This window comes from Leptodactylus fuscus, chromosome 5 (genome assembly GCF_031893055.1).
Source record: "Leptodactylus fuscus isolate aLepFus1 chromosome 5, aLepFus1.hap2, whole genome shotgun sequence".
In the NCBI taxonomy this organism is placed as follows: domain Eukaryota; kingdom Metazoa; phylum Chordata; class Amphibia; order Anura; family Leptodactylidae; genus Leptodactylus; species Leptodactylus fuscus.
The window spans coordinates 221,553,442-221,566,171 of NC_134269.1; the positions used below are offsets into that span (position 1 = coordinate 221,553,442).

General features: G+C 49.1%; 2 protein-coding genes across 8 annotated transcripts in view; one reads left to right on the forward strand and one right to left on the reverse strand.

The window, feature by feature from the left end:
- The window catches only part of C2CD5 (C2 calcium dependent domain containing 5), a 61,141-nt gene extending 59,380 nt beyond the window's left edge, over window positions 1-1,761 (forward strand). For 2 of the 7 annotated variants that reach the window (XM_075275481.1, XM_075275482.1), the window contains exons 27-28: window positions 1,236-1,382; window positions 1,492-1,760. In XM_075275481.1, the coding sequence (XP_075131582.1) occupies window positions 1,236-1,382; window positions 1,492-1,611 (267 nt within the window). In that variant the 3' untranslated portion in view covers window positions 1,612-1,760. Of the gene's footprint in view, window positions 1-1,235; window positions 1,383-1,491 lie in introns of all 7 variants that reach the window. The other 5 variants (XM_075275485.1, XM_075275487.1, XM_075275480.1 and 2 more) reach the window with 4 other exon arrangements.
- The window catches only part of GOLT1B (golgi transport 1B), a 266,853-nt gene that overhangs the window by 50,173 nt on the left and 203,950 nt on the right, over window positions 1-12,730 (reverse strand). The window lies entirely within an intron of this gene.

Sequence of the window (12,730 nt, forward strand, 5' to 3'; positions counted from 1 at the left end):
TCGGCTCATATCTCCGGACCTATAGGTGGTGACATCACTATATACTAGTCCCTATACATCCGGATATATTGGCAGTATCGCCTCTGTCCATCACATTATTCCGCCATCACTTCCTCCTATTATCTGCTCATATCTCCGGACCTATAGGCGGTGACATCACTATATACTAGTCCCTATACATCCGGATATATTGGCAGTATCGCCTCTGTCCATCACATTATTCCGCCATCATCCCTCCTATTATCTGCTCATATCTCTGGACCTATAGGTGGTGACATCACTATATACTAGCCCCTATACATCCGGATATATTGTCAGTATCGCCTCTGTCCATCACATTATTCCGCCATCATCCCTCCTATTATCTGCTCATATCTCCGGACCTATAGGCGGTGACATCACTATATACTAGTCCCTATACATCCGAATATATTGGCAGTATCGCCTCTGTCCATCACATTATTCCGCTATCACTTCCTCCTATTATCTGCTCATATCTCCGGACCTATAGGCGGTGACATCACTATATACTAGTCCCTATACATCCGGATATATTGGCAGTATCGCCTCTCTCTATCACATTATTCCGCCATCACTTCCTCCTATTATCGGCTCATATCTCCGGACCTATAGGTGGTGACATCACTATATACTAGTCCCTATACATCCGGATATATTGGCAGTATCGCCTCTGTCCATCACATTATTCCGCCATCACTTCCTCCTATTATCTGCTCATATCTCCGGACCTATAGGTGGTGACATCACTATATACTAGTCCCTATACATCCGGATATATTGGCAGTATCACCTCTGTCCATCACATTATTCCGCTATCACTTCCTCCTATTATCTGCTCATATCTCCGGACCTATAGGCGGTGACATCACTATATACTAGTCCCTATACATCCGGATATATTGGCAGTATCGCCTCATTATTCCGCCATCATCCCTCCTATTATCTGCCCATATCTCCGGACCTATAGGCGGTGACATCACTATATACTAGTCCCTATACATCCGGATATATTGGCAGTATCGCCTCTGTCCATCACATTATTCCGCCATCACTTCCTCCTATTATCTGCTCATATCTCCGGACCTATAGGCGGTGACATCACTATATACTAGTCCCTATACATCCGGATATATTGGCAGTATCGCCTCTGTCCATCACGTTATTCCGCCATCACTTCCTCCCCATTGACCGTCACTCTCATTGTGTTCCCTCAGGAAGGAGGAGTGAGCGGATTCCTCCACGCCTTTATATGTGAAGTATTCGCCATGGTCCGCGCCCACGTTGCTGCTTTAGGGGGCAATGCTGTGGTGTCCTATATTATGAAGCAATGTGTCTTTATGGAGAACACGAATAAGAACCAGGTGAGTGGAGACCGTGTGTCATATCATCTGTGACCTCTCCTCCAGAGCTGCGCTCACTATTCTGCTGGGTTTCCATTCCCTTTGTCTTTACTTTCCCACTCTCTCGTAGGCGCAGTGCCTCATTAATGTCAGTGGGGACGCCGTCATCTTCACCCGGGAGTCAGATAGCGATGTTACCTCCTCTACATTGCACCAGCCCTCCAGTCAGATGACAGCAGATGGGACGTGATGTGGGGGTCTCCTCCCAGGATGTTGCTGATGTACCGGACGCTGCGCTGTGATCTGGGGGTCTCCTCCTGCACACTGTGATCCGGGGGTCTCCTCCTGCACGCTGCGCTGTGATCTGGGGGTCTCCTCCTGCACGCTGCGCTGTGATCCGGGGGTCTCCTCCTGCACGCTGTGATCTGGGGGTCTCCTCCTGCACGCTGTGATCTGGGGGTCTCCTCCTGCACGCTGTGATCTGGGGGTCTCCTCCTGCACGCTGTGATCTGGGGGTCTCCTCCTGCACGCTGTGATCTGGGGGTCTCCTCCTGCACGCTGTGATCCGGGGGTCTCCTCCTGCACGCTGCGCTGTGATCCGGGGGTCTCCTCCTGCACGCTGCGCTGTGATCTGGGGGTCTCCTCCTGCACGCTGCGCTGTGATCCGGGGGTCTCCTCCTGCACGCTGTGATCTGGGGGTCTCCTCCTGCACGCTGTGATCTGGGGGTCTCCTCCTGCACGCTGTGATCCGGGGGTCTCCTCCTGCACGCTGTGATCCGGGGGTCTCCTCCTGCACGCTGTGATCCGGGGGTCTCCTCCTGCACGCTGCGATCCGGGGGTCTCCTCCTGCACGCTGCGATCCGGGGGTCTCCTCCTGCACGCTGCGATCCGGGGGTCTCCTCCTGCACGCTGCGATCCGGGGGTCTCCTCCTGCACGCTGCGCTGTGATCCGGGGGTCTCCTCCTGCACGCTGTGATCCGGGGGTCTCCTCTTGCACACTGTGATCCGGGGGTCTCCTCCTGCACGCTGCGCTGTGATCCGGGGGTCTCCTCCTGCACGCTGTGATCCGGGGGTCTCCTCCTGCACGCTGCGCTGTGATCCGGGGGTCTCCTCCTGCACGCTGTGATCTGGGGGTCTCCTCCTGCACGCTGTGATCTGGGGGTCTCCTCCTGCACGCTGTGATCCGGGGGTCTCCTCCTGCACGCTGTGATCCGGGGGTCTCCTCCTGCACGCTGTGATCCGGGGGTCTCCTCCTGCACGCTGTGATCCGGGGGTCTCCTCCTGCACGCTGCGCTGTGATCTGGGGGTCTCCTCCTGCACGCTGCGCTGTGATCCGGGGGTCTCCTCCTGCACGCTGTGATCTGGGGGTCTCCTCCTGCACGCTGTGATCCGGGGGTCTCCTCTTGCACACTGTGATCCGGGGGTCTCCTCCTGCACGCTGCGCTGTGATCCGGGGGTCTCCTCCTGCACGCTGTGATCCGGGGGTCTCCTCCTGCACGCTGCGCTGTGATCCGGGGGTCTCCTCCTGCACGCTGTGATCTGGGGGTCTCCTCCTGCACGCTGTGATCTGGGGGTCTCCTCCTGCACGCTGTGATCCGGGGGTCTCCTCCTGCACGCTGTGATCCGGGGGTCTCCTCCTGCACGCTGTGATCCGGGGGTCTCCTCCTGCACGCTGCGCTGTGATCCGGGGGTCTCCTCCTGCACGCTGTGATCCGGGGGTCTCCTCCTGCACGCTGTGATCCGGGGGTCTCCTCCTGCACGCTGCGCTGTGATCCGGGGGTCTCCTCCTGCACGCTGCGCTGTGATCTGGGGGTCTCCTCCTGCACGCTGTGATCCGGGGGTCTCCTCCTTCACGCTGTGATCCGGGGGTCTCCTCCTGCACGCTGTGATCCGGGGGTCTCCTCCTGCACGCTGTGCTGTGATCTGGGGGTCTCCTCCTGCACGCTGTGCTGTGATCTGGGGGTCTCCTCCTGCACGCTGCGCTGTGATCTGGGGGTCTCCTCCTGCACGCTGCGCTGTGATCTGGGGGTCTCCTCCTGCACGCTGTGATCCGGGGGTCTCCTCCTGTCATGCAGCGGTTTTCTGGTACTGACTGTATAGCGCGTCGTCTCGTGTCGCTGCCGGCGTCTTCCTATGTTATAACATCCTGGTGCTTCTCTTATATAATGACTGAGCAATAAGGGGGTGCGGAGACCCCGTGCGAGTATTGTGGGGGGATGTGGGGTCATCACTACATTATACACCCTGCTGATGTATTGCATGAGGTTGTAATCCCACAGCGAGCTCCAGGGGGCGCCTCCTGAGCAGTCACTGAGGCTCCGCCCCCTCCCGCCAGCGACCATCGGCTTCATGCAGATTCTATAAATCATTTCTATATTTTTGATACTTTATTGAAAGTGTTTTATGTTGCAACGACTGACACGGGGGTGGGGGGTGAATATCGGGGGCTCGACCACCGCATGGGGCGCAAATCTCACAACAGAAAGACTTGAATGTAAATAAATGAGGTGCCAGATCTTAGAGATTTCTATAGAAATAAACGTCTTCACCAGAGAATTGTCGCGTCTCTAATAAAGGAGAAGAGCTGATGAGCTCGTTACAGTGTAGCAGTATATACCTGCATGGGGGGGGGGGGTCATCCTCCTGTGTGTCCTGTATATGCCTGTACTGGGGGTGGTGGGAGGGTAAAAACCAGCTTGGGGGGGCGTCCCTGTATAACTGCATGTACTCAATAATGTGGCTGCAGTACTGCAATGTGGTCAGTAGATGGCAGATTATTGTACTGATGGGCGGCAGAAGTTCAGCTCTGGAGGTTGTGTCTGACTCTGCAACAAACACCGCACTCATCCCAAACTGAGGGACATGGAGAAAGTCATCAAAGACTTCCAGAACCCTCTGGACTCGCCAATCACCATAAAAGATATACAGGAAAGAATTGTCCTGCTGAAAGGCAAAAAGGCCAGTGGCCCTGACGGCATCCTACCAGAGATGATCAAATACAGCCCTCCAGCAATACACGCGGCACTGGCAAAGCTATTCACCCTCGTGCTCAATGCTGGACACTTCCCCGAAGACTGGAACAAAGGGCTCATAACCCCCATCTACAAGAATGGGGACCAATATGACCCCAACAACTACAGAGGGATCTGCGTCAGCAGCACATAGCTGGGGAAACTGTTCAACAGCATCATCAATAACAGAATCCTCACCTTCCTCACACAACACGGGGTCCTCAGCAAGAGCCAAGCAGGGTTCATGCCAAACCACCGCACCACAGACCATATCTACACCCTGCACAGCCTCATCAAGACGCACGTCCACAACACCAGAAGAGGCAAGATATTCGCCTGCTTCGTGGACTTTAAGAAGGCGTTTGATTCAGTATGGCACCCAGGCCTACTCCTAAAACTCCTAGAGAGTGGAATAGGAGGAAGAACGTACGACGTCATCAAGAGCTCCTACACCGGAAACCAGTGCAGTGTGAATGGGAAAAGGACCGCATACTTCCAACAGGCCCGAGGGGGTCAGACAAGGCTGGAGCCTGAGCCCAACGCTCTTCAACATCTATATCAATGAACTGGCTACAGCCCTGGAGGCCTCACCAACCCCAGGCCTCACCCTGAACAATCGGGAGGTGAAGTTCCTGCTATACGCCGATGACCTCCTACTCCTGGCCCCCACCGAGAAAGACCTCCAAGAAAGCCTGTCAGTGCTGGAAAAATTCAACACCACATGGGCCCTACCCATCAACCAGAAGAAGACCAAAGTCATGGTATTCCAGAAGAAGGGCCACAATAAAGCCTCCACCACCCCACAATTCACACTGAACGGCTCCACACTGGAGAAAACCAACAGCTACACCTACCTGGGGCTGGAGCTCAGCCAATCAGGAAGCTTCAAAGCAGCAATAGAAACCCTGAAAGCAAAAGCCTGCAGAACCTTCTACGCCATCAGAAGACAACTGTACCACCTCAAACCACCGGTGAGGGTCTGGCTGAAGATATTTGACGCAGTCATCACCCCGATCCTTCTCTATGGCAGCGAGGTTTGGGGCCCAGCCACCTACCCAGACCAGTCAAAGTGGGATTCCAGCCCAACAGAGAACTTCCACCTGGAGTTCTGCAAATACCTGCTCCATGTCCATCGCAACACCACCAACATGGCCTGCAGGGCAGAGCTAGGCAGACTCCCCCTATGGCTCACCATACAGAAGAGGGCGCTAGCTTTCCAGGCACACACCCAGGGGAGCGACTCCTACCACCACCAAGCCTGGCTAAGCCACCTGAGCAAACCAGACAGTCACCAACCAAACAGCAGCCAACCACCAAACCAAAAACTCCAACAGATGATAACCAAGGCCGAAATAAAGGCGACCACAGAGGCAAACAGAGAGCGGTACATTGAAGAATGGAGAAACCAAATAAATAACTCCAAGAAACTCACCAATGTGTACCAATCCCTACAAAGGGACTACACCATGGCCACCTACCTGGAGAGAATACGCCACCCCAAGCACAGACAGACCCTGAGCCGGTACAGACTGAGCACCCACAACCTAGAGATAGAGACGGGGCGATACAGACAGACGTACAAGCCACGGGAGAAGAGACTGTGCCAGCACTGTGACCAGGGGGCCCTAGAAGACGAGACCCACTTCCTGCTACACTGCACCAAATACTCAGCTGTGAGGGCCGTCTACTACCAAAGACTCTCTGCCCACATCCCAGACTTCATATCTGCAGACGAGAAGAGGAAACTCTACATCCTACTGGGAGAAGAAGAAGCCACTGTGGAGATCGCTGCCCAATACGTGTCCAGCTGTCACCGAACCAGAGGAAGATGAGACTCCATGGACTGTTATATTTATCCCAATACACCCGCCCCGCCCCCACCCCCCCATATAGCAGTCACCAACGAAGAGGAAGATGAGACTCCACGGACTGTTATATTTATCCCAATACACCCGCCCCACCCCCCACCCCACCTCCCCATATAGCAGCCACCAACTAAGAGGAAGATGAGACTCCACGGACTGTTATATTTATCCCAATTTATCCTCTATCACAGCCAAACAGCTGAATGGATTTTGGGGAAATTTCACACACACACATTTGCCAGGAAAAGGTAGTAGGCTACTTAAAATGTGGGTCACTCACCCCAAATCGCCACCGTGACCCTCCAAACACCCCTCCGCCTCGGCTATAGAAGCTAGCATTCTGCCAGTCTGTCCACGCTCCTCCTATTGGTGCAGGGCAGGCTGTAGGCGGGCTATAGAGCCAGGGCTGCAGCACCATGGGTTGGGGGCTGAATGTGGGCGTGCCGATTGAGCAGGGACACAGTGAACAAGATGGCGGCCGCCCACAGGGTCCCGGAGCCGCAGCTATACCACGCTGCCTACACACATCGCGGACGGAGGAGGCTGCTACACCCGACACTCCACATACAGGTCAGTGGGGGGAGGGGGGTGTCCTGGGGAGGAGGTGTCCCCAGGGATCAACCACGTTCCCCAGCTTCATGTCCCCCTCCTACATCGGCTCCAGTGTATTAGCACTCACCTTGGCCACGCTCCCCCGCCGCTCTCTCCTCTCGCTCCATGCACATAGTTCTGGGGCTGCTGCCTGTGTGTGGTGTACACGCAGCAGAGCGCGGCCCGGCGTCATAGCAACCTGGCGCCGGGGCCTCGCTCAGCCTCATATAGGACACACACATGCAGCAGCCCCAGAACTATGTGCACTGAGCGAGCGGCGGGGGAGCGTGGCCAAGGTGAGTGCTACTACACTGGGGCCAATGTAGGAAGGGGACAAGAAACTGGGGCCAGAGATGGAGGGGTCACATGATTATGGGGGCAGAGATGGGGGGAGACAAGAAACTGGGGCCAGAGATGGGGGGGACATAAAACTGGGGGCAGAGATGGGGGGACATGAATCTGGGGGCAGAGATGTGGGGACATGAATCTGGGGGCAGAGATGGAGGGGACATGAATCTGGGGGCAGAGATGGAGGGGACATGAATCTGGGGGCAGAGATGGAGGGGACATGAAACTGGGGGCAGAGATGGAGGGGACATGAATCTGGGGGCAGAGATGGAGGGGACATGAATCTGGGGGCAGAGATGGAGGGGACATGAAACTGGGGGCAGAGATGTGGGGACATGAATCTGGGGGCAGAGATGGAGTGGACATGAATCTGGGGGCAGAGATGGAGGGGACATGAATCTGGGGGCAGAGATGGAGGGGACATGAATCTGGGGGCAGAGATGGGGGGACATGAATCTGGGGGCAGAGACGGAGGGACATGAATCTGGGGCAGAGATGGGGGGACATGAATCTGGGGGCAGAGATGGAGGGGACATGAAACTGGGGGCAGAGATGTGGGGACATGAATCTTGGGGCAGAGATGGAGGGACATGAATCTGGGGTCAGAGATGGAGGGACATGAATCTGGGGGCAGAGATGGATGTGGGGACATGAATCTGGGGGCAGAGATGGAGGGACATGAATCTGGAGGCAGAGATGTGGGGACATGAATCTGGGGCAGAGATGAAGGGACAAGAAACTGGGGCCAGAGAAGGGGGGGACATGAAACTGGGGGCAGAGATGGGGGGACATGAAACTGGGGGCAGAGATGGAGGGACATGAATCTGGGGGCAGAGATGGAGGGACATGAATCTGGGGGCAGAGATGGGGGGACATGAATCTGGGGCAGAGATGGAGGGGACATGAATCTGGGGGCAGAGATGGGGGGACATGAATCTGGGGGCAGAGATGAAGGGACAAGAAACTGGGGCCAGAGAAGGGGGGGACATGAAACTGGGGGCAGAGATGGAGGGGACATGAATCTGGGGGCAGAGATGGAGGGGACATGAATCTGGGGGCAGAGATGTGGGGACATGAATCTGGGGGCAGAGATGTGGGGACATGAATCGGGGGGCAGAGATGGAGGGGACATGAATCTGGGGGCAGAGATGGAGGGGACATGAATCTGGGGGCAGAGATGGGGGGACATGAATCTGGGGGCAGAGACGGAGGGACATGAATCTGGGGCAGAGATGGGGGGACATGAATCTGGGGGCAGAGATGGAGGGGACATGAAACTGGGGGCAGAGATGTGGGGACATGAATCTGGGGCAGAGATGGGGGGACATGAATCTGGGGCAGAGATGGAGGGGACATGAATCTGGGGGCAGAGATGGGGGGACATGAATCTGGGGGCAGAGATGGAGAGGACATGAATCTGGGGGCAGAGATGGAGGGACATGAATCTGGGGCAGAGATGGGGGGACATGAATCTGGGGGCAGAGATGGAGGGGACATGAAACTGGGGGCAGAGATGTGGGGACATGAATCTGGGGGCAGAGACGGAGGGACATGAATCTGGGGCAGAGATGGGGGGACATGAATCTGGGGGCAGAGACGGAGGGACATGAATCTGGGGCAGAGATGGGGGGACATGAATCTGGGGGCAGAGATGGAGGGGACATGAAACTGGGGGCAGAGATGTGGGGACATGAATCTGGGGCAGAGATGGGGGGACATGAATCTGGGGCAGAGATGGAGGGGACATGAATCTGGGGGCAGAGATGGGGGGACATGAATCTGGGGGCAGAGATGGAGAGGACATGAATCTGGGGGCAGAGATGGAGGGACATGAATCTGGGGCAGAGATGGGGGGACATGAATCTGGGGGCAGAGATGGAGGGGACATGAAACTGGGGGCAGAGATGTGGGGACATGAATCTGGGGCAGAGATGGAGGGGACATGAATCTGGGGGCAGAGATGGAGGGGACATGAATCTGGGGGCAGAGATGGAGGGGACATGAAACTGGGGGAAGAGATGGAGGGGACATGAAACTGGGGGCAGAGATGAGGGGACATGAATCTGGGGGCAGAGATGGAGGGACATGAATCTGGGGGCAGAGACGGAGGGACATGAATCTGGGGGCAGATAAGGGGGGACATGAAACTGGGGGCAGAGATGGAGAGGACATGAAACTGGGGGCAGAGATGGAGGGACATGAATCTGGGGGCAGAGATGGAGGGGACATGAATCTGGGGGCAGAGATGGGGACATGACACTGGGGGCAGCGATGGGGGGACAACAAATATAAGAGGTTCAACGCCACCGCCAACCCGCAGACGAAGTCGCGGGTAACTGCTAATTGTATATAATTCTATACGGATACATTGTATATAATACTAAACTGATACATTGTATATAATACTATACCGATACATTGTATATAACACTATACCGATACACTGTATATAACACTATACTGATACATTGTATATAACACTATACTGATACATTGTATATAACACTATACTGATACATTGTATATACCGCTATACTGATACATTGTATATAACGCTATACTGATACATTGTATATAACACCATACTGATACATTGTATATAACGCTATACTGATACATTGTATATAACGCTATACTGATACATTGTATATAACACTATACTGATACATTGTATATAACACTATACCGATACATTGTATATAACACTATACTGATACATTGTATATAACACTATACTGATACATTGTGTATAACACTATACTGATACATTGTATATAACACTATACTGATACATTGTATATAAAACTATACTGATACATTGTATATAACATTATACTGATACATTGTATATAACACTATACTGATACATTGTATATAATGCTATACTGATACATTGTATATAATGCTATACTGATACATTGTATATAATGCTATACTGATACATTGTATATAACACTATACTGATACATTGTATATAACACTATACTGATACATTGTATATAACACTATACTGATACATTGTATATAACACTATACTGATACATTGTATATAACACTATACTGATACAATGTATATAATACTATACTGATACATTGTATATAACACTATACTGATACATTGTATATAACACTATACTGATACATTGTATATAACACTATACTGATACATTGTATATAACACTATACTGATACACTGTATATAACACTATACTGATACATTGTATGTAACACTATTCCGATACCCTCCCCCCCCCTCCCCATGGTCCTTAGGATGGAGACAATATCAATATTTGCCCTTTGACCTGGTGGAGATAAAGTAAATCTCTAATATCAGGACTCGCGCCCTTCTCAGGGGTACAAGGGTTGTCACATAGAGCAGAGGACAGATAGGCTGGAGGCCAAGGACATGATATTATAATTACGATGTTACTTCTGTGGACTATGATACGGGTGCGGTTTGTTTTATTAGAGATTTATTTCAGCCACATCAGATCAAAGGGCAAATATTGATATTGTCTCCATCCTAAGGACAGCTGAGAGGCGCGACCTGAATCCGGAGGTTACATCTCTATTCCATCTGTTACAGGATGATTCTATATATACCAATAAAAGTGACCTTTATATTCCACAAATTCAGAGAACGTGTCTACATGGTGGATTATAAAGCATCAGTGCAATATTATATACAATGTATAAGTATAGTATTATATACATTGTATCAGTATAGTATTATACACAATGTATCAGTATAGTGTTATATACAATTTATCAGTATAGTGTTATATACAATGTATCAATATAGTATTATATACAGTGTATCAGTATAGTGTTATATACAATGTATCAGTATAGTGTTATATACAATGTATCGGTATAGTGTTATATACAATGTATCGGTATAGTGTTATATACAATGTATCGGTATAGTGTTATATACAATGTATCAGTATAGTGTTATATACAATGTATCAGTATAGTGTTATATACAATGTATCAGTATAGTGTTATATACAATGTATCAGTATAGTGTTATATACAATGTATCAGTATAGTGTTATATACAATGTATCAGTATAGTGTTATATACAATGTATCAGTATAGTGTTATATATAATGTATCAGTATAGTGTTATATATAATGTATCAGTATAGTGTTATATACAATGTATCTGTATAGTGTTATATACAATGTATCAGTATAGTGTTATATACAATGTATCAGTTTAGCGTTATATACAATGTATCTGTATAGTGTTATATACAATGTATCAGTATAGTAGTATATACAATGTATCAGTATAGTGTTATATACAATGTATCAGTATAGCGTTATATACAATGTATCAGTATAGTGTTATATACAATGTATCAGTATAGTGTTATATACAATGTATCAGTATAGTGTTATATACAATGTATCAGTATAGTGTTATATACAATGTATCAGTATAGTGTTATATACAATGTATCAGTATAGTGTTATATATAATGTATCAGTATAGTGTTATATACAATGTATCAGTATAGTGTTATATACAATGTATCAGTATAGTGTTATATACAATGTATCAGTATAGTGTTATATACAATGTATCAGTATAGTGTTATATACAATGTATCAGTATAGTGTTATATACAATGTATCAGTATAGTGTTATATACAATGTATCAGTATAGTGTTATATACAATGTATCACTATAGTGTTATATACAATGTATCAGTATAGTGTTATATACAATGTATCAGTATAGTGTTATACACAATGTATCAGTATAGTAGTATATGCAATGTATCTGTATAGTGTTATATACAATGTATCAGTATAGTAGTATATACAATGTATCAGTATAGTGTTATATACAATGTATCAATATAGTGTTATATACAATGTATCAGTATAGTGTTATATACAATGTATCAATATAGTGTTATATACAATGTATCAGTATAGTAGTATATACAATGTATCAATATAGTGGTGTATACACAATGTATCAGTATAGTGTTATATACAATGTATCTGTATAGTGTTATATACAATGTATCAGTATAGTGTTATATACAATGTATCAGTTTAGCGTTATATACAATGTATCTGTATAGTGTTATATACAATGTATCAGTATAGTAGTATATACAATGTATCAGTATAGTGTTATATACAATGTATCAGTATAGCGTTATATACAATGTATCAGTATAGTGTTATATACAATGTATCAGTATAGTGTTATATACAATGTATCAGTATAGTGTTATATACAATGTATCAGTATAGTGTTATATACAATGTATCAGTATAGTGTTATATACAATGTATCAGTATAGTAGTATATACAATGTATCAGTATAGTGTTATATACAATGTATCAGTATAGTGTTATATACAATGTATCAGTATGGTGTTATATACAATGTGTCAGTTATTATTATTACTATCCTTGTTTCGGGTCCGGTGCAGACAATAGAGGAGGCTGCAGATTTGGGGCAGGGGGTGTCCAGGAGGGGGTTGGGCTTGCAGGCGCAGGGGGAGGGGGTGGAGGAGGATTCGGG